Below are 23,195 nucleotides of genomic sequence, written 5' to 3'. Positions count from 1 at the left end.
CTCCGGTCCTCAGGCACCTCTCCTGTTCTCCAGGACCTTGCAAAGATGATGGAGAGTGGCCTAGCAATAACATCCGCCAGCTCCCTCAGCACTCGTGGGTGCATCCCAGCGGGGCCCATGGATTTGTGGGTGTCAGGTTTCACTAAATGATCTCTAACCCCATCCTCCTCAACCAAGGGGAAGGCTTCCTTTCTCCAGACTTTCTCTCTTGCCTCCAGCGTCTGCGAGTCCTGAGGGCTGGCCTGAGCAGGAAAGACTGACGCAAAGGCGGCATTCAGTAACTCTGCCTTCTCTCACCAGGGCAGCCACCCCATTCAGCAGCGGGCCCGCATTTTCCCTAGTCTTCCTTTTGCTCCTGATGTATGTGAAGAAGCCCTTCTTCTTGTCCTTGACATCTCCTGCCAGATTTAATTCCAAATGGGCCCTGGCCTTCCTCGTCGTCACACACTAAGTCTTCACAGTGCCACAGTTCAAGTTTTCAGAGGACAAGAGTATCTGTAACATGCTCAGCAGTAGACAGTACAATATGCAAAACTCTTCTTTGAGACTACTTGAAAGTTAGCAACATATTTTCCTAGTAAAAAAAGTTATACTTCCCATAAAGTTTTATATATACATATTATATATATATAATTTATTTATATATATATTTTTTATGTTTAAAAAATTCACATAGAAGTCAACCCTATCTTTTTGAACAAAACCCAGCATAGCAGTGTGAATCTCCAAGATGCAAGATCATGCTACTGCATGTAGCGTATATGTAGTACAACTTGTTTATAAGTTTACTGAGCTCTAGCAGGACAGGTTTGTAAGAGACTTAACATTGGTATAAATTAAGTGCTAAGGAATGCAAATGGATAGCTCAGCCCTAGCCTAAGGTGCAACTAACTGAAGAGAACACGAGCAACTACTGGATACTATACGAGAAATTGCTAGACATAACAAGTAAGAGAGTGAAAAAGTGACAAGAGAAACAGACAAGAATTACAGATAGACCCCGGAGAGCCTGCTGGTTTTCGCAGGTGGTTAAGGGGAAGTTATGCAAGAAACAGCCAAGCCACACAGCTGGGATCGATGGCAGTAAAGCATTTAGGGACAGGTTGTTTATTTAGGAGGAGACAAGGACAGAGAAAGGGACCAGGGTGGATGGGGGAAGAACAAGCAAGTTAAAATGGAGAGAAGGGCTCAGCCAAGCATAAGCAAGCTGATGGTCAGTACAGTTATCTGGTCAAGGCCTGTGTCTAATCACTGCAGACTATCCTATCTTCTTATTAAATCCTATTTCTAACTATTTGCCGTATGAACCTGATGTCTATTTTGTATGGTTGTTATTGACTAGCAAACTTCAAGCTGGGCTAGCTAGCAAGCAGAAGGAGACCTGCACCTGAATAGACCCAAGGTCTGAGCTGATGACTGGGGTAAGGGACTTACGGTCCAGGCATGGATACTGGATGGGCTTAAAAAGCCCACGCTAATATTTCAAGGATCTGTGAATGTTAGTGTGCTTGTGAGGTGAGTGAATGAATATATTGGTAGGAAACTTCAATCAAGCTGGACTAGCCAGAGAGCAGGAGGAGGCCCACATCTGGAAGGGCCCAAGATCTGAGCCAATAACTGCATAAGGGGCCCAGAGAACTGTGTAAGGAACCCAGGGTGCAGGGATGAATATTGGGTGGACTTAAAGCCCATGCTAATATTCAAGGGATCTGTGAATGCAGGTGCCTTTCTGAATAAAGTGAAAGGGGGCAGAGGGCAGTGCATGTGTATGTTTTCACTAATAAACTTCAGTCCTCATCAACTGGGGGACAGAAACAGGATCAGGCTGTCATTCTTCATGTTTCTGTGAATGCTACTTGTGGTTACCTGGGTGCCAGTAAAGGCACTGCTCTCCCATCTGTGTTGGTCTGTGCAGCCACTTGTGTGTGTGTGTGTGTGTGTGTGTGTGTTTGGAATACATGTTCAGCCTCAATACTGGCTGGACTGACAAATGGGAACAGCAGCAGCCTACATCTACTGGACTAGTACAGGAGGAATCCCCTGGGTCTCTTAGACCACTGGATTCAGCTTCCCTTAACATTAAGTATGAATGGAAATATCCTGTGTGAAAGTACTAGAAGGAAAGACAAAAACAAGGGATAAAAGAATGGCATGGGTTGATGGCCTCTAAGACTGGCAGGTCATAAAGATCCCAGCACACGTACATGCAGCTTCTCAGGACATTGGGTCAGAAAAAAAGGAACAATCTAAAACAAAAGTACAGTCAATATACAGAAAAGAAGACAAAAGGCTGTGACTAAACTGCAGTGTTGCCTAATGACTCACAGAGGTGAGCCAGGATGGAAAGATGAAAGATCACACTCATTGGCAACTCCTGAAAGATGCCATTGTCACCTACCAAGAAGAACCCAGGAGGCATGATGAGACCTCAATAACCAGCATCCCTTACCTTCTGCATCCCCACAGTAAATCCTGGCCAGTCTAAGCGAAGCATCTTAGTGCTTGTAAGTATGTGGGTATAAAAAAATATATCTTCCCACTTCTATACAGTCTTGTCTTGAGCTTTTTTGTTATTTCGACGTAGCTTAAAATAAGAGGCTACTCACCCCCACTGTTATCTAAGACAATGTTATTCCTCTGATAGTTAAGAATCCTTCCAGGTATTCATTATATACAAAACAAGGATCTATGGGCTGAAGTCTACTCTGAGTGAAATCAGAGGGGTTATCAGGAGCAATGGAAAGAATAAGCTGAAATCTGATTTTACTATAAAAGCATAAAAATCCCATACATTTTCAAAGTAGAGATTTTATGTAAGCTGCAAAAGTGAGGTAATGTTAATGTGTTTTACATGCATCTCAGTGTGCTGATCACAGCTTTTGAACAGATATATTTAGTCTTTTGGTTCCCACAGAATATGGCCAAAATTCTTAAAAAAAACAAAAACAAAAAACAAAAAAAACCCCCAAAACAACAAAAAGAAACCCCACACATGTGGTCATTAATAATCTCTAGCTCAGGACAGAGGCTTAACTCTCACTGGGTTCTTTCCAATGGACTACATGTCTTTGAAGGCTTACAATCAGGCATGTAGACTTAGACGGAAATTCTGCTACTGATATAGAACCAGCTGGCTTCAATGACCATGTGGTGTTTCTTTTTCCCTTTCTTCAGAAGCCTTGCCAGTTTCTCAGTATAGCCAAGAGAGCACTGAACAAATGAAGTAAATGTTCAATAGTTATATTTGCCATTATTGCTCAATACATTCAAATACAATACCTTCCAATAATACCAATACACAGCTGCAGGGCAATGTTATCACAGCAGATTGTTCAAACCTGGGCACAATGTATCAAACCAGTCTGAAGGCTGCCTCTGTGATTCTAAAACATTATTGCACTAAATTTTAGCAGAGCAGAGAAAAAGGCTACTGCAAGTATACTGAAGGTATATATAAGTATGCTTGCAGTTTCGTACCACATATTACAGGAGTACTAAAACTTCTCAGAAAAAAAGACTTAAGAACAGTTACAAAAGCACGTATTTCACTCTTTCTCAAATATGTGTACAATTTTTGCTCACGTTTTCCCAGGAAAAGCACTCTCAGTGTGAGAATAAAAATACTGAAGTATCACCCCGAAAGGGCAAAAGGTTACAGGTCTATAAGTATCTGAAATTCAAAAGTGACACTTTATAACAAAAACACAATGGAACTTCAGCTGTAAGCATCATTTTGCATTCTATTTATATTGAGAATCACTACTTTTTCCTACTAGATAAATGCATATATAGGATGACCTATTTATTTTTATATATTTGTTTTCATATTGTCGACTTTTTTTTTTAAATTTGATATATATATTTTTAATATATTTCTTTACTTGCATTTTCACTTGTATCTGTACTTCGTGCTGCTTTAACATCCTAAAGCAGCTGTAAATCTCATTTCACTGGCCAGTTAATCTGGGTCTATAGTGACTCTGTGTGCAGTGGTTGCAAAGCACACAGTTTACTAGATTTTCTGGTAAATTTGACATTCCTCTGGAATCAAATGTTTTATTCTAACTAGATGTGAGTTGCTTAATACTGTCTTAAAATGGCAATGAAATAGTAGACATCTGCAAAGAATTTCAGGCAACACAATTTGTTAACAGGAAAAGAGAAGCTAATTTCAGTCATTATTAATAATTTTACTGGTACTCTTTATGACTGGTAAAATTTTATCAGTGATAATAGCCCTCAATTCTCCATTGAGATGGCTTGTTTATTTCAAAGGTGCATAGTATGTAAGATAGTTGAAACACTACACAAACATCCCAACAAAGAGAAGTACTAACTTTTGTAGAGCACATTCCAGCTCATGCTTTTCATTATCTGCTTCATGGAATTGGGAAAAAATTCTGGCCAGGAACTCTTCGAAATTGGAAAGTAAATGAGGTTCATCTTTTCGCAGCTGCAACCAAAGCTGCTTCACATCATTCTCACTGAAAGAAGAGATTAGAAGGGTTTTGTTAAGAGAGGGAGAGTTTCTCGGGCTACAGTATATGTCTGCAGCATTCTAGTAACACAATGGAAGCTTCACAGTATCACAAGTCAGAACACAAGGCTTAATAAAAACAAGGGCTACTTATACAGGCCCAGATTTGAAAAGGATGAGGTGGGTGGCAATTGATGGAAAGAACTTCCCTTCTCTTTGCATTTATTCCAAAAAACTCATCATAAAGTCTGGTCATGCTTATAGGGAATCACAGGAGGTGCCTTTTTGGTGATTCCCTGTCATACACTTCATCTCAATGGGGATGGAGAAGCAAGGAGACAAATGAGAGACGCTGTACAGTCTCATCACTCCTATCAGAAGCAAAGAAGTTTCCACCAGTTCCAGTGGGCAAGGGGGAGAGGGCAAGCTAATCAAAAACACTTTCTCATGAGAAATGAATGGGATTCCATGTCCTAAGTTACTTAGACATGTTCAGAAATTGTATTTTTAGTGTCTTCTTTCATTTGCAACCCATTCTAATTCCACAGTGGGACTGTTAAAAGAAATCAAAACATGACATCTTTAAAACTTTGATTTAAAGATTTAAAAACAGAATGTTCTGCTTCCAAACCTGTTCGGCAGACAATGGAAAAAGATGTTCTATTGTGAATGGTAAAGGGTTATAAAACACTGCCCAAATCCCCTTCTTTTGTTTATTTTGTCCTGACTCAGTCTCTTCTCATTCTCTGTAGGCTGAACCTAGCTAGCAGAGAACGCTACATTTAAAGGACAAAATGAGGATGAGGATAGAAAAAGTGGGTGGTAAACATCCTTTCATAATGATAGTCTTTCAGGATGGCTGCCAGTTAACTCCCGCCTATAACAGACAGTCAGGTCAACAGAAGTGTTGTTGAGACTTCTGTTTCATGATGAGGATTGCTGATGCCTTTCTTAGACATTCCTATCATCTGCCCAGATTCTCTCCCATTTTTGCCCCTATGCTTCTCTTGATTTAAAACATTCACGGTGACTAACCAATGAATGTCAGGCCAACACATGGGAAGCTCTTAGAACAGTGTATGTTTTTCAGGTTCTGTGTTTATACAGCACCTAGCACAGTGAGTCATCCTGGTCCTGGAAGAGTTGGGTGCTACCATAGCACTCACAACATACAATTATGTGTGGAGGAGAGAAAAGATGGAAAAGGGGAGAAACCATTCTTGTTTATGGTTAACTGGTAAACTTTAAATGCAGTCCTTGCCAAGAAAGTGGTTGCCATGCATTATTTGGTTCAAATCAGTGGCATCTGTGGATTCTCAATAATGTATCAGTAATTATCTATGTTTAAAAACTATGATATTCAGTGCTTTGGTAGTATTGCTTTCACATGGCACAAGCACACTTTTCACATGCCTGGAGTGCAAGAGTATTGCTCTTGGAAGTTTTGGGTTGAATGGCATTTTATCATCTTTGGCAACCAAGAAAATTCATTTTTAAAAAATCAGTATGTTACCAAAGGGCCTTGGTTCCTATCTCTCATCTTGGATTTCATTAAAATCAAACCATAAAGATGAATCATAAAAGATCATGCAATCTGCTATTGCTTCTGGGAAGACTCACTCTTTCAAAACCTTTTCAGCTCCAAGCCGGTCCATCAGATTTGAGAACTGGTGTTCTTCATCTTCATCATCACTCATACTCTCTTCCCATTTAGGTAGGCAGGCTGTTTCACCCTCTGATTCCCACATCTCTTTTTTTAAAGCCATCTGCCCCAAAAGAAACTGGCCTAAGAATTAGAAATTACATAGGTTAAAAGTTGTTTAGCACTATCAGAAGCCACTATAAGCAGCAGTATCATTTAACAGCAACATACCCAAGATCAAATTTTACAGTAAATGTAACTTGTGAGGAAGGGAAACACCCCCATTGCTTACAGGAAAAGAGATTTTTTCCCTAAAAAAGATGTGGGAAGAAAGAATAACGGCAAAGAACTTTTTGTTTTTGCAGGGACTAGTAACTTACCAAAATAAACTTCATTTATCTATGAAATATGTATAATTTATTTATGAAAAATAAAGCAGTAATACATCATTTCATTTTAAAATATGGGCAAATTTAACTAGGATTAGAGATTAGAGTGTACTCCTTAACGACTATATTTTGCTTGAACTATCTCTAAAATGGGAGAGGTGGGACATGAGAGAACTAAAATGTCTAATCTTTGGTGATTTGTAAACAAAAATGAAGGTCCTATTTGCAGGGCCTTTATGTAGTATTTAAATGTTATAATTCACACATAGAAGAAACACTTTTCTAGAGAAAACGCTCAAATCTGATGTTTGTAATACAGCCAGCAGAGCTAAACTTTAAGAACAAAATTGATTCTGGGTAAACAATCAACCTTTTGAGCAAACAGCCTCACTAACACTGCACTGTCATCTTATCTCGAACCTCACAGTTGTGGAGAAAACAACCCTTTCACAAAAACATGGGGCGTGATGGTAAGAAAGAGCACTGTTGCAAAGCAGGCAGTCACAAAGAACTTCCTTATATGTAGACTCCCACCATACAGTACTAGCAATTGCCTCATCCTGTTTGTTTTGAAATAAAGCAGCATCCCTTGAAATACTAATGTGTTGTAGACACCATTCTCACAGCTGTACGTACAGTAGTAATTACACCATTTTAGACCATTCTTGTCTTATATTAACCCTGGTAAAAAGTATTTCATGTAATAATTTCATGTTTTTTTTCATATCAGGCTTTACAAAATACCAAATAAAAGACCTGACTTTTTACTCAAAGGGAAATTTTCCAAAATTTCTTTATAGTTCTGCTCGACAGGTCAAAACAGCTATGATTCAGATTGCCACATCATATGTCTCATATTGTGCCATGACTTTCTGTCTTATATGGGAGAGAAAGACCCTGCAGCCCTCTGATCAGAATGAATTCCTATAGACATAATTTGACCACTTCTTTGTTTGTAATATACACCTGTTATATCTGGGGAATAGTCTGGCTCCCTGTGTGCATCTTACCTGTACCTTTAAGATACAATGCTTCTTTATTGATGTAAGGGTAAAGAAAACGAATAAAGCTCTATATAGGAGACATGCTTTGCAAACTCACTGAATCCTGTGGTGAACTCCTTTGGGGTAAGCGAGCCATTGCCATCAGCATCCAATGTAACAAAAACTTTTTCAAGTTCTTCCAGGCTAAGAGGTAACTCAGGATGCAGTCTCTGGAATGACAAAACATGCTGCAACTTCACCACTATTATAGGATGAGAGAAAGATTAGAATCTACAGAACAAGACAATAATCTCCATAATACAGAAGGATAGGTGCTTTTGTTTCCCAGAGTGAATATTTAAATACATCACAAAGAGTGAAGCAACATGAACTAAGGGAGATTTGCCAAAGAATCCTTTATGACATAAGAGTAAGAACATTCTCTCTGGAAGCAGGTGACTTGGATTCCAACCCACAGGAAAGAGGTATAATTTGAAGTTGAATACAAACATCCTGGCAAAATGCCTTGGTTATCATGCACCTGGACAAATCGGCCAGCAGATTTGTAAATCCAGTTTCATTGTCATTATGAGGTCAATCAGGAGACTCCCTAAAGAAGAACATTATAAAAGGTATATTCTCTTAATTAAAGCAGCTTTAAAATGTGTAAAACAAATAAAACAAATCTAAGGAAGCTACATGGTCCAAGGAGCAAACCTATGGCTTCGTTCATATCTGTCTACTTCTGAAATGCAGTGGACTCACACAGAAAGGACCATACTTCATGAAACCAGCTCTGCAAAATCACTTTTTTTCTGAGAACCTACACACAGGCAAAAGAAGAGAAAACATTACCCTCTAAATCTGGCCTTAATGATTTTACTGTCCTTCTTTTAATGGTAGAGAAAGATTCACAGAAATAGGAGCATGCTGGAGCAGCAGACAACTAGAATAGCAAGAATGCACACTGGGAGACAGCACTGAAAGGAGTAAAACCCTTCCTCAACCAAGAAAGCAATATAAATATACACTGATGAAGTTCTCTGCTTTATTAGCTAATCCCTTAATCCCTTCCCTGAACTCCTACTGAATATACAATATATTGTATCTAAAAATTGCAAGCTAATAGGTTGATAAAATTCATTAGACCAAAAGGGCTGATTTGTTCCACTGGGAGAAAAGACTCTAGGTCTGGAGACAGTCATGAACCTCTTTTGATCCAAGAACAATAGAAACCACCATCCAAGACAGCAGGCCCTGTTGGTAAGCATGGGCTAAGTGCAGCAACCAGGATTTCCCTGGCTGCAAATGCCTGCAGATTAGTATATAAATTATAAACCTGCATGAGTTGAACAGAAGAGCAGTAAAAAGAATTCTGAACATGATCTTAAAAAGAGAGAGTGACAGAACTTCTAGAGCACAAAACTATCTGGAATGGCCCAGAGGGGATTTCTGAGTAGGATAATTGTCCATTGCTGTCTGCTTCCAAAAAACTAAGGAAATGTGATTTGCATTCAGTATAAGAAGTCAAATCACCAAAGATACACCTGAGTTATCATCAGTTTCTCATCTAAGAAAACACATCTTCCCAAAGCTTTAGATTTCAATCACTCAGGTTAAAAAGGGAAAAACTTTATTTTGTTGGTTTCTTTTGTAAACTTCTTATAGCCTACATGGCAATGATGAGGGAGGTGTTCAGACACTACTCTTTTTACTCTTAGGAAAACAGTAACTCTCCTCCTACTGACAGTTCTTACAAAATTGCTGGATGAGTGCTTCTTGAGTGCTGGTGCAGGCAACTATACTGCTTGCCCTCCCCTGTCACCATGTCACACAAACACATAGAAACCACCTGCTGTTCCAGTACAACTGCTTGTGAGTCCTGCTGCAAACCAGACTGAGGAACAGATTGAGATTAAAATAAACATATTTTTTGCCAGGATTTGTTACGGTATTTGGTTCACCATGCAGCTCATATACAGTTGTAGCAGTATGGAGTGAGTGAGGTAGAGGCAGGAAGAAGCAGCTGGGACCATATAAACCAGCCCTGCCACATAAAATATGCTTCTTCAATTACAGCTTCAACGCCCGACTGCAGGGTTCAAATTCTGAACCAAATCATACTAAATTTTCAATGCAAAACACCACAGAAAATGGTGCAGTCACATCTATTTCCTTGAATAAATATGAAAATAGGAGATTTTAAAGAATACAGCAACATTTTGCTCCTTTAAATTCTCTGAGGATTAATTACTGGACCTGATGAGTATAGGTCTGGGGTCACAGTTATCATTGTTACTAAGATTAAGTCAAAGTTTTCCCAACCTATTTTTTTCATTAATCAAAAAAATTTTTAAGAAGTTTTTGTTATGGAAACAAAATGTTATTCTTGATCTCACATGTGAGTTTTTGTTTATTTGTTCATTTTGAACTTACTGTAAAAATACATAGCTCCCTTCAATATGAGGTTCATAAGAAAAGAAAGAAAAAAGAAAGCTTATATCAAAAGATACAACTGGTACTTAACGAGAATTTATCAGCATTCCTACCTATTGTGTCTCTGTGCTTTCGTGACATCTAGTCTTACTTAACTGACAATACCAAGCTTTTACTCTGCTAAATAAAAACACAGAGGCCAAACAGATAAAGGAAGAACTGAACTCTATTGTGCTTTCTGCATTAAAACAAAACAAAACTAATCTTTATTACTCATGATAACCTCAAGGCCCAAATGCAAATGCAGAGCTGTGGTTTCAAGTCTCAGGCAGAATTTGCTTTCTTGAAAATTTGGAAAACCTTTTGTTTGTTTGAAAGTTGAGCACGTTTGACATAAAATTTTGGAATGGAATGAAAAATTACAAACACGCAGTATTAACATAATCTCAAAATAAACAGCATGGTACAATCAGGCAGGAATAAATCTTTAATATATGACTATAATATAGACATTTCAGAAAACTTTGCTCGCAAGGTCTGTTCCACTAAAGTCAGATGGATTTTAGATACTCTGCACTCTCCATTGAAAATCAGGCCTCATATCAAGTGTACAACTAAAGATTCAGAAGCTTAATGTTAGAATCCCATATTTAAAGCATTGCCTCGTTAACGGCAAGTAGTACTGAACAAACAGCAGGATGCAAAAGTGAACACTTGGTACCTTTTACAGAAAAAAATGATTTACTTGATTGATCTTTGTCTTAGGGAGTGAACATCATGAAAAACCACAACGAAAATCAATTACATTGATTTCAAACTCATGCCTGCAATACAAGAACTGCAGTTAGCTAGTCATCCAAATCATGTATAATGAATAACTGTAACAGTGTATTTCTACTGTACAGTTGTTCAGTATAGAGTATCATTATTTCTGTATATTCATACCCATTAAATTTATCTGTATATTCTTTTTTAAGCAGAGGGTGAAGCTACCTCTGTTGGTGATATGATCATTCCAAATAACCGTAAGGGACCTGAGCACATCCCCCCTGCTGTAGGTTTGACTGCCAGGGTGACAGAGACAGCACAGCTGAGGGCAGCCCCCTTCATCTGGTGACAGGGTGGTCCTAAACAGCACTGCAGGGAAGTCTCAGCAAGGGCTGACCTCCTTCCCATCGGAGCTGCTTTTAAGCTGAGCCATTACCATTTGGCCCCTGCCTGAGTTACAGCTCTTGCTGTGTCACAGTCATGCCTGTGCTTGGCCATGGGCCCTGTTGATCCAGACCAGGGCCTTGACCTGTGAACTGACTCCCCAGCTGGGCCTTGGACCTGCCTTGTGACTATGGACTTTCCTGGCAATCACTGGACTGTGTCTGACCCTGGTTACCATCAACAGACCTGCTCTGCTCGCCTCACTTGGGTACCATAGCACTGGGGCCTTACTGGCAAGGCCACTGCCTCTGCCCGTTGTGTTATCACCCTCAGCTCCCAGCAACCTGTCCCTTGCAGAGCAACCAGCCCTTGCTGCTCCTGTCACTAACTTTTGCTGAAGTACATGTTAAATTAGAGCTACAAAACAAAACTGCACATACTGCAAATCCACAGCTTACAGCTGTATACTGTAACTACACTGATGCATGGATAACTTACAAGAGAGCTCATTTAGAACCAGATTCCCAGCTGTGAAAAAACAGCATATCTCCACTGCAACTTTGATATAGTACAAAATGCATGCTCAATGAAGGCTGTGCTCTGAGCAAAGGTCAGAGTCAAATTTCTTTTGAAGTAACAGGTACTGATGTTGCACAGGGCCTTCACGGTCCTCTAGTTCATTCTGACAATAATAAGTATTTTGCTAAGCAAGGCTGTGTTTCTGTGGCTGTGTGGAAGGTGACATCTTTGCTCAGTAGCCAACACAATGGCACAGATGCAGCAGTGCATTCAGGAACCAGAAAATCAAGGACACCAGAGACAGTCATCTTCAAACACCTACTGCAGGGGTGGCAAGCCATTTGGGTACCAAATCATTAGAAAGCATCATCACTGGTGCCCACCTAAATTTCTATTAGTCCACTGTTGAATCATGATGAAGATGGGACAATGAAAAGGCTGTTACTGACTTCAAAATATCAGGCTCACTGAATTGTTGGAATTAATATAAAAGACTTTGGTTTATAATTACCCAGATTTTGTATGTTTTTATTCATATTCACTAAATGACTGTTAAGTCAAATGGAGATGGGTCTCATCCCATTTTTTTGCCAATGGAACTGCATGGATTTCAGCTGAAATACTCCTGATTTACTCAGGTGTTGACTCCAAAAATGACAACCCCAGTATCTTCAGAAGGTTTGCATTTGTAATTTTTTCTTTAATCAGATCAGCAGGAAATAAAAGCAAACACAAAGCAACATCGTTTGAAGTGCTCTGAGTATCCTTATTTCTGTATTTAAATGAACCAGACACTTACTACTATAGGTTGTCAAGTATGGTTGTCAGTTATGGTAAAAAAGAACTCATGGTCAAATCAAATCATCTTTATGTTTCAACTTTGCAGGATTAACACAGATCATCACAAAAGTCAGCAACACGCAGAAAGCTCTTGAGGGGTAGTAATCAGAGCATTTACTGCATTTTTGCTCTTCCAACATAGGCAGTTGAAGTGTTTCAGTCCTGTTTTTCTACATGCAGGTGCATCTTTGTTTCTGAAGATATGGAAGGATTCTAAGTTTTATTTTAGATGCTTCAGTTGGTAGTAGTCTAAGCTGATTTATTTTGCTCCATGCTCCCTAATTCTATTTTTGCTACTGTTCCCCAATTTTATTTCACCCATTAGTACTAAACTGAGAATGGATTAACAGAATGAAATGAGGCTTTGCATGTCAAGCATGAGTAAGTTCTTGCTTTCTTCCACATACTGGGTCAAATCACTTCATAATTTCTGCAATATGAGCCCAATCCTCTTTTCAGCTAATCCAAAAGATTTTTGTTGTGTGGTTGTTTTTTTCACCAACAGCTTCAGCATATCTGAATTTGGCCCCTAAAATGCTATAATTATTTTAAGAATAATTCAGTAGGATTTTTGTGAACACTAAAATACTGTTCCTCTATACCTCCTACATACACATGTGATCAAACTCAGAGTTTACCACTGTTCAACAGGTAAAACCAAAGTGAATGACTTTGTTTACCTGTTTTTGCTGAAAAAACAATAGGAGAAAATGCATGGACTGAATACATTCATGATGTTGGGGCAAATCACAAAGTAATGAATTTGCTGGAGTTTCCTCTTTCTTAACAAGAATAGAATTAAATTCCTGGAGCGTTCTTTTGAACTGCAGTTACTTTGATTTTCCATTTATTTGTTGCTTTGTATGTGGAAAAAAATGCAAGGATTATGTAAGACTTCAATGAGATTATTTTATATACTAAATATATCTTCAAAGCTATCAGGATGATATTATGATTTTTAACTCTAAGTTAATTGATCTCAGCATCCTGAGGGCATTAAGAACTTCTCTCATTGTAATATTTCACATAGCCAATATTGCTTTACCTGCATGTCTTGATGAGTGATGAAGCCTTTGCCTTCCAGATCACAAATCTGAAAGAACTCATATGCTTTACCCAACACAGTCAGTTCTGGGTCCTGTTCTCCAGTCCAGCTCCTTTCTGCATCTCCTGGGGACACAGGACTGGCACAGTCTCCTTGCATTCGGTCCATTGTCACAGTCTGGTCACAGGAATATTTTGGGATGCCACTATCCCATTTAGTCACAGATTCTAATCTGAAACCTGTGCATGGAAGATAAGAAAAAGAGCTAATCAGACCTTCTCAATGATGCATTCCACAAACTCTTGGCAACCATCTCTTTAATTAGGCAATAAGCCTAGAAGAAGAAAAAGCTTTCTGAATATGCTTGCCTTTAATAGGCTGGAGTAAGGACACTGCAAACGAGATGGTGAATCAGGAGGGGGAGTCTGGGGGAAGGAGGGGAAGACAAAACTAGCTCTGAAAAAGAATCTCAAAGCAAAATCAGCCAATTTAATGAGAAATATAGACAATCCATTAATGTAAACAACAAGAAAACACAAGAAATATAGGCAATATAAAAAAAATAATTTAAAGACACTACAAGTACTCAAGTGGTATCCTTTTGACTCTGATCATCTTAATACCACATATCACAATTTGTAGACAGTGCTTTGGAATACAGCATGTCCATATGATAACTAATGAACGGAAGATGACAAATGACTGATGGAACCTGATGGATCACATTCTTTAAATTAATTAAATAAGATTTAGAGAAAGAGAATGGATTATGTAATTCTGAAACATTTATTTAGATTCACACTCATTAGCTAGGGCTTTGACTTTCACCCATGAAGGAGAACAACTAATTCCTGCTGCATTTGGTGGCAAGACTCAATAACCTAATCACCCTCCAAAAAAAGTCTTTGTGAAAATTTATATTACATCTCCCACATGAAAACATGTTTGGGTATGATTTTATCTTAAATTCACTCTGAGATGTCTGATGCAAATATTTTTCCCTCTCCAAACTTATTTTAAACTATACAACACACAGTACCAATACAAAAAGAACAGGCTTTCCAGAAAACCTGTGGGCTCAGAGGTTTAACAATCATGCTTCACCTGACTTTTGTAATTGACTGCCTGCATGTTCTTAACCCATTAACAAGTCAGTAAAGCAAGTTCAAAAAACGTCTGTTTCACAGAGGTACTGCTCATTTGTGACAGGTTAAGAACATGTGTACAGTTACCAGGGCTCAGGCGACAGGCAGCAACTTGACTTCGTATCTGAGTCTTGGATTTGTGTTTCTCTTTTTCTAAATATGTCTATCTAAAGTAGTGACAAATTTGTCTGATGATCTTTAATAGAGAAAAGCATGCTGAAAAGCTTTTTATACAAAGGAACAAAGGCTGATTCTGACTCAACACGACTGACACAGTCTGGAATCATTCCACAGAAGCCAGCAAGAATTATTCGAATCTGGGAAGTATGCTGTTGTAAGAGTACAGGCCTGTGCCTTGCATGGAAGTGAAGGCAGAGTACAAGAAAACAAGAACTACAGTTTTTCTACTCAGCTTCTTATGGACAAAAGGCCAAAGATCACAAGACAGAGTAACTCAGGGCCGCAGTCTGCTTCATTCTATGCTTCAGTTCTAACTAGGCAACGTCTTATAAAATGACCTCTTAAAACACAGCATCTTCCAAGAACTTCTTAGATGTACAGTTTCTCACACTTCTGGCTTGCAGTGGATTTCCATTTAGTTCTGACCTTTTACAAAGTGATTTCTCTAATAGCTGGCCCATGCCAGATTGTTCCAAGTGGATGGGCTTTCCATGTTGCAGGTAAGTACAAAAGCACTGTATACAGGATAGTGCCATTGGCTTCAATCCAGCCCAGGATTTAGATGAGCAAACCACCCAAGCACTTTGAAACTCCATTTGGAGAATATCTGCAAATGTAGGTAAATTTAGTACATAATAATCTAGCTCTAGGGCTCTTCCCCATGTAGGTGAGCACACAGTTCTTGGAACATTTTTTTCTTCTCTATCCCTCTCTCTCTCTTACTCTCTCTTGCAACTCTGATCATCCCAGGATGGTAGTTCAAACACTCTCCAAGGCTGAAATAAGGGGTTTCATGACCACAGAACTCAATTGTCAAAATCCTTCCTATGGCAGACCTCTAAACTCTACCATTGCCCAAGACAGTCATCACATGACAGAACAGAATGAAAAAAACCCCCCAGCAATACCGTTTTGAGAGAAGGCAACTGATGGCCATATACAATGCCATTCTGTTTTAGGAAACTTCCTCTCATAACGGGCCTTACTTCAGTTTTCATGTAGTACAGTCAGGGGTACTTTATAAACACAGAGATCAACTATTTGAATAAAGATGTTGCTCCTGAGAACGCATGCAACATACTGGCATTGCATGACATCCATTTCATTAGTGTGTGATCCCTCCAGTGCTGCTCACTGAACTCTACACACAAAAAGTCACCATAAGCTTCTCAGACCACCTGTGCTGATACACCCAAGCAGTCCCTGAAAAATGAACGTGGCTAGTAAATGCCATCATTCTGAGTTCGGGGGAGCTGTGTGTTTCACCATGTTTGTTGTATAAATGGCAAAAGGTTTAACAGTATTGCACCGAAAGGCTGCGAGCTACAGAGGAGAAAGGTTTTGCACCAAGCAGGTAAGATTATATAACGGGACATATAACATATGTCCCACATATGTAACATATATAACTACCTTTTGATAGCTACCTTAAACAAACTTGGAAGGATAGCAGAGAAAAAACAAAGAATGTAAGGTACCCTGCGGTGAATTTATGGAGGATTTCAAGTAGGAAAGTTTTCCTTATTAGGGTTTCTTGAAACAAAAGCCTAAACATAATGGGGAGCTTGTTACCTGGTGCTAGTGATAAAGAGGCAGTAGAATTTGGCACAGGTTGGAGCCGGGAGAAAACCAGGTCTGGGGAAATCATAGCAAAGCTTGCAGTGCCCAGGAAAAGAACAGCAGTCTTAGTATAAAATAGGGGTGGTCCAACATCATCAGTTGTAAAGGTGAACTTAGGGCTCTGAGGTGGCACTGAGGGTTACTAATTCAAAGTCCTGTGTCACACACGTGAGGACAAGGAGACATATCTGAAGCCCCATTCTCTTCTGTCACAGGAAAATACATCAGACATAAGAGGGGGCATTTGGCTATGACAGCTGCCTGAACAGCTATACTCTTTCTCTTCTGAAAATTTCTATCTCAGAAAGTCTGTAAACAATCATCAGCTGGGAAGTTATACTAAGGGAAAGATCACTCTGTCATTGCTCTGTTTCTTAATCCCTTTCCTGAAGTTTCCAATATTAGCCAGTCTCAGAAACAGTATAGGAGCTGGATGAATCTTTACTCTGTCTCGGCAAGCCAGATTCAGACTACAGCAGTATTATCTGGATCAGATTCTCCTTTCATTTTGCTTTTCCACAGCTAAAATTTCACTTCAATAAAGTTCAATCTTGACAGATACCAGTGTAAGAGGTAATCAAAATCAGACCATCAATTTCAACTTCTCAGTGACACTAATGTTAAATCAGGTTTAAATATACCAAAATTCAGTGGGATAAGTGCAGCCTAAAGATGGTCTTGACAAGATCTGACTCACACCCCTAGGGTTTTAGATATCATAAAATTTTTCTTTTTCAAACCTCAACAATTTCTTGAAAGGCCACAACTGCAGGAACAGTCTAAGCTAATCACCAGAGCAAATGCTGCTAGTTCCTGTGATTTGTGGACAGTTCCTTAGACTTCCTTAAGTAAAAAAAGGACTATTCAAATAACAGTCAATTGCATGTGACAGAAGAGAAGTATGAAGACAGATAAAAAAATGGTGAAACACAGAGGCACCATGTACTGTTTGATAAAGTTATTTACATTCAACAAACAGCACAGATATGATTCAGAAAATGTCACATGCTTTCTAAATACTTCTATGCCACAAAATAAAATTACATGCATCATAGGAGCCTCGCCTTCTTAAAAGGTGTCCCACCTTTCATACACACCATAAAACTTGCTACACAGCAAGCAGAAGTCAGCTATCATCTTAAATACAGCAGGAAATTAAATTAGAGCATGCATTAATATTCTTAATCATTAGACCAGCTTCCACAGCTGGTACAGTTTGTCTTAATTCCTAAAGTGTTCTGTTACCTTGAAAACACTGGTAATAACATGAAGGATTAAAACTGCAATTTGCCATGTTACTGGAGCAGCAGTGTAATTATTCCAAGGCCAGTTCTAAATAATAAAAGTAGTTCCTTCCGCTCATCCATCTGACAGAGAAAACCAACTTCTTACAATTTCAAAATTATATTAATACCTTTAATTTCCATTCTTTTAACTACAAACATAGCACCATGTGAAAATAGGTAATACCATGAGCTCATGTAAACCAGCATAGCTCCAATTAACACTAACCAAGGATGTGAGCTTTATGAGGTTTCTTACAGCTGATTAATCATGAGACATTTTTGGACTGGTTTTCAAAAGACAGGTCACTGCTAATATTTCAACTGACATTTTAATCCATCATGATTTTCCAGTCTGGTGTGCCATAAATCACCAAAATTTAGAGTTACGCAGCAGTGCTGATCCACAGATTTCAGAAGTTACTCATCGTGACAACCTTATTCTCCCTTACTGTGATTATTAAAAACTTATGAAGCTCTTTTAATTGTATTCCCATTTCTGAGTCTCTATATTTCAGTAAAGAATTTTTTTAGCTTCTCTCTGTACCACAATAGGTAGATACTTTTTGTCCTAAAGTTTAATTTTAAGACTTTTCATACATAAAAAAGAGAAAAAAGATTATGAAATGTTATATGGCTTACCAAAAAAAGAAAAAAAACAAGATATGAAGACACCAGTATCATCTAATGATTCAGTTTACAACCTGATGCAGACTTTGAGTTCCAGTATATATTTTCTTAGGACTTATTTTTACTTTTCTTTTTATTTTAACTCTAATTGTAATTCAAAGGTGATTCAGGTGCTCAGTATCTCTGAAAGCCAGCAGAATAGATAAGAAAAAACTTTTGTACTGTGAGGGTGGTCAAACACTGGAACAAGTTGCCCAGAGAAGTTGTGGAGTCTCCATCCTTAGAGATATTCACAATCCAACTGTATACGGCCCCGAGCAACCTGCTCTAGTTGACAATGCTTTGAGTGAGGGGGCTGGACTAGATGATCTCCAGAGGTCCTTTCCAACCTCAACAATTTTGAGATTCTATGATTCTGGCTGAATCTATGAATAATTTATAAAGAATCACTTTAAAAATAAATATTTTTCACAGACAAAGGGCAAATAAGCTTTTTTTTTTTTTTAATTTTCATTATTCCCTTTCCCAAGTTACTGAAAGCAGGTTGATTCTCATGATTCTCTGAAATCAGATCATTTACTTACCTGCCTGGATATAGATTGATTAGTCCAGCCTTAGCCCCCTTTAAAAAAAGTAGCAGGTCCTTCAAGAAAGAAGACAACACTAATGGACCTCAAAGTCATTTTAGCCATTTTTTAATGATTTTTTGAGTTCAAGATAGAAATTCAAGTTCTATATTTATAACAACTATCAGAGATACAAAGCCGTGCACTTGAAAAGATATCCACATTTTTCCTCTAGTATTATGACTAAAACAGTTATCCTTTAAGCATTCATGAAAGCATTGTCTGACTTAACCATATATATGAACACCTAGACTTAACCAGATGAAGAATGTGACTTTCATTTCTCCAAACAAATTTGATTTTTCAAGCAAAAACATGCAAGTTTGTCCTAAAAGCCTCTTTTCATTCCCACAGTCTGAATTCATTGCCTAGGTAGCTTTTCTCATGATGCACAATCATCGTGTTCATCTTAGGAGACAGTGCAGCATGGATGGGGGAGTTTAACTGTGGAGGGGTGAAATCTGAGGCAGGATAGAGTTCCTATGAAGGACCACAACAGGACAGTCAGAAAGAAATGTGCCATGAAGATTTTTGTAAATGTTAGCATGTAAACAGTAGTTACATTATCAGTTACATAACCGTTATATCCTATTTCACCATTTCTTTGACTTCTTTCCAAAACAGAAAATGTTATCTGAGAGAAGCAAAACCTACTGTTAAGAAGGAGGACCCTACAACACACAGAATGCATTCCAAGCAGGGTGAAAACAACAGTCAGCTGGCTTCATCTGACTGCACGATTTATTGTGTTTCATTGTCCCCAGCACTGAAAGTAAATGCAAATCATTAAAACACATCATTCTACTACTGAACAACGTAACCTGTAATATGATGTTCCTGCAGAAATTATTACCTGTTGACAAATTATTTGCTTTGAAAACAGACTACCTCTGAATTAAAGTCCTGGAAATAGTTTAGGTAAAGTAAAATATATTCCTTTTAATTGACTTATCTTTCAGGGTTTCATAATGACTTGCTGCTATATGGAGCCACTTTCAGCTAATGAAATCTGGTCAACACAAACATTTAAAAAAAGGTACATCATTTTCACAAAAAAATTCTTGAAACATTCTGCCTCCTCCAAAAATCCTCACTAAAACTGAATGAAACCAAAACTTTTTCTCTGCACCAAAACCAACAAAAATTTGGTTTGAAATTACTTGAAATCTAATATATATTCTACTTCTAGCTTGTCAAGGAATGATACATCTTTCAACCATTATCCATTATCCATAATTAGAAGGTTTAGTGTACTTCATTCTGTATAGTTTTACAAAAAGCAACTCTGGCAACACAATTAGAAGTACATCATTTTGGCTTCTTAATTGGATTTTAATTCATCATTATTTTCAAGTGGAAATACAACTTCCTCATTCTTTGTGAGTCAACTGGTCAAAATGTAGTTCTTGCAATTGTGCAGGATCCCTGCCTCCATTATGCTGCACTCTATGCTAACTAACAAAAGTTCCTCAGCAAGACTGTTCAACTTCCCTGACAACCCCTCTGCAAGACTTTGCACAGAAGAGAGAAGATGAGTCATGTGAGAAAAAAGGGCTGTAGTATGTGGCTCCAGATAGGGAGAATATCTTTTGGTCGGGATCACAGGCCCTTCAAGGGGGCCCACACCCTGGCCACAGCTCAGCAACATGGTGTCTTCCCACTGTGCAACGGTATGCCTAATCAATCATTTTTGTCTGGCAAAAAGGAGGTATCAGAGCAAAGAGCAGTCTGTGACACAATAGAGCAAATATAATAGAGGTATAGCAGAAGAAGAGCATGAGAAGGAAGTCAAATAGATATTAGACTGAGACATGGAGCACAATAAAACTGACAGTGACTAATTGAGGGATATGGGATAAGACTCCCAGTAAGCTAGCCTTTACTTTGCTTATCTGACCTTTTGCTGATTCAACTTACTAAATGTGGGGAAGAACTGCTCCAGAAAAGGCAAGAATAGCACACCATTTTCTGCTGGTTTAGTGAGCTGAATGAGCTCACCATGTCAGAGAAGTGTCAGAGCCCAAGGCCACAGCACAAAGACAAGGATGGGACGGTGTGGCTGGAAGCAGAGAAGAGAGAACAGACTGGGACTGCCATTTTTTATCAGAAGAAAGCTGTTAATTCTGCTCTATGCTACTGCATGATTTCATCCTTAATGTTTCAGTCATTAATTTTAAGGGTCACAATTAAAATTTTCTTCTTACTAAAGGGAAAAAAAGAAAGAAAAGGAAAGAGTTCATTGTGTAGTTGTTGTACTAAAGAGGCATCTTTCTTGTGGTAGAGGCACAAAATTTAGTGGCTTTTAATCCGCAGCTTGGCACTGGAACCCATCTGTTACATGTCCAGGTTAGAACTGCTAGCTTCATAAACAAATGCAAATTACCCTTCCAAGGATTATGGGGGGGGGGATGAGGAGTAGTTCCATTGTAGCACAGTAGATCAGTAACACTTCCTAACCACCGAGATGCCTTAAGATTGCATGCTGAAATAAAATAGTCACCCACTTTAAAGATAACAGTATACTCCCTCCCCGTGGCCAGTATGACTTTCTGAAACACAAAACATGGTTTCCAGCCTATCCAGAGTTTAGGCTATCTTACCTGATGATCTTATTCTTTGCAAAAACTATAAGACAACAGAAAGCAATATATTAATACAGATGAGGTGGAAATGTGCAAAGATTTAAATATAAAGGTAGCAGTCAGTATTGTTACACTTAGTTATGTTAACATATTGACATTATTCAACTCCATGAACTAATTTTCTTTTAATACTACTTTTATGCCTGTATAATTTCTTCAGTTTTGATGCAAAGAAGGAGTGATTACATCACTAAAAAACAAAGCAATACTTGGGCTTAATATTTATTATACTGAAGACAGCACCATCTGCTGTTCTCTGCTGCCTTTGGATCACTGAAACTCAGCTCTCCTGAAATTAATAGAAAGATTCCTACTGACTTCAGCAAAGGGTCAAGAGCACAGCCTGACTCAGAATTATTGATATCCGACAGCAAAAGCCTTTTTCTCTATCTTCTGCCACTTAACTGAAGATTATTATTTATCCCATAGTTTTGCAGGAACAAAAGTTACTTCTATCCCCACTCTTACCAGACAAGTTGCAAATAGGAAAACTTGAGAATTTAGTGTTTTATACATATAAAATGGTTAACAAATATTGTTTGGTCAGGCAAACAATTCTATTGACTCTTAGCAGAGTTTTACAAAATTCTCTTATACTGTCAATAGAATTGATAGTGTTCACTGACAAGATGCCACATGTCTATCCATCAAAAAGGTACAGGCAAGACAGCAACAGGCTTAGCATTTCTTCCACATTAGTACAGTTCACTGTCTCTTTCAAAAAAGAACACCTCAGTATGGGAAGGTATGGAAAGTTCATATGTATCATTAAGCCTGCATGACATACTGCCACAAGACCCCAGAATCCATTAAGCATAAAGCTGAAATGACAAGTTTAAATGTGCTTAACACCCTGTCATTCTTGTTTGTTCTGCTGCTGACCCTTGAAAATGAGACTAATTCTGTAAGGCCTTAATGGGGTATCACAGGTTCTGAAAATCTGTTCTTCCTTCAGAAGAGGCTGACAGTAACAGTGTTAACTGTTACTGATTTCTTATCTTCTTCACAGCTTCTCTGGATCATGAAGCAAAAATGGACAGGGACTGCACTAGCTCATTCACTCAGGCACTCAGTCACCTGCACTAAGCCTAACCCTTTCTCTTATTACACATGGCACCATGCAGCAGTGTGTCACAAGGTATTTGTGGTTGACTGCACATGTCACTGATGTAAAGGCAGTCACAGACCTCAGCAAAGCTGACAACCATATGCCACCTACACTTTATTCAAGCTAAACTGAAGAAGAAATTTGGTTTCTTTATGGAATAAACTAGCTGGAAAAGCATCATTAAGCTTTTAGCAGCACGAGAAGCCTTGCAAAAGTAACTTTGGAGAATAGCAGGGTTTCTCAGTGACTTGCAGAAGTCTCAGGGCTGAGTTACTGACTGACAGGAGTGTGAGCATCTGCATTTCCCAGTAGCAGGAAGTATGTGGAAAGCCAGAGGACAGTTATGAATGTGGATTTAGGAAGAGGCCAAAAGAGAGATGCCTTTCTGGGCACCGGATTGGCTAGAAAGCAGCCTTCGGATTTCTGATCAAGGAAGCTTCCTGTTACTGTTCATTTTTACCATACTTTAGGAAACCCT

The 23,195-nt window shown here is 38.6% G+C and overlaps 1 protein-coding gene across 4 annotated transcripts in view; it reads right to left on the bottom strand.

Moving 5' to 3' along the window:
* CRACR2A (calcium release activated channel regulator 2A) overlaps window positions 1-23,195 on the bottom strand; it is a 69,177-nt gene that overhangs the window by 41,952 nt on the left and 4,030 nt on the right. For all 4 annotated transcript variants that reach the window (XR_003255802.1, XM_026079950.1, XM_026079951.1 and 1 more), the window contains exons 2-5: window positions 13,484-13,722; window positions 7,610-7,721; window positions 6,098-6,263; window positions 4,338-4,484 (exon numbers count right to left, since the gene is read on the bottom strand). Coding sequence is in view for 3 of the 4 variants with exons in the window: in XM_026079950.1 (XP_025935735.1) it covers window positions 4,338-4,484; window positions 6,098-6,263; window positions 7,610-7,721; window positions 13,484-13,651 (593 nt within the window). In the remaining variant the exon portion in view is untranslated. The remainder of the gene's footprint in view (window positions 1-4,337; window positions 4,485-6,097; window positions 6,264-7,609; window positions 7,722-13,483; window positions 13,723-23,195) is intronic.

The sequence above is a fragment of the Apteryx rowi genome, unplaced genomic scaffold (assembly GCF_003343035.1).
Source record: "Apteryx rowi isolate R43461 unplaced genomic scaffold, aptRow1 scaffold_506, whole genome shotgun sequence".
Taxonomy (NCBI): Eukaryota; Metazoa; Chordata; class Aves; order Apterygiformes; family Apterygidae; genus Apteryx; species Apteryx rowi.
Note: the sequence above shows the minus strand (reverse complement) of the source record. Positions and strands in the feature narration are given on the sequence as shown.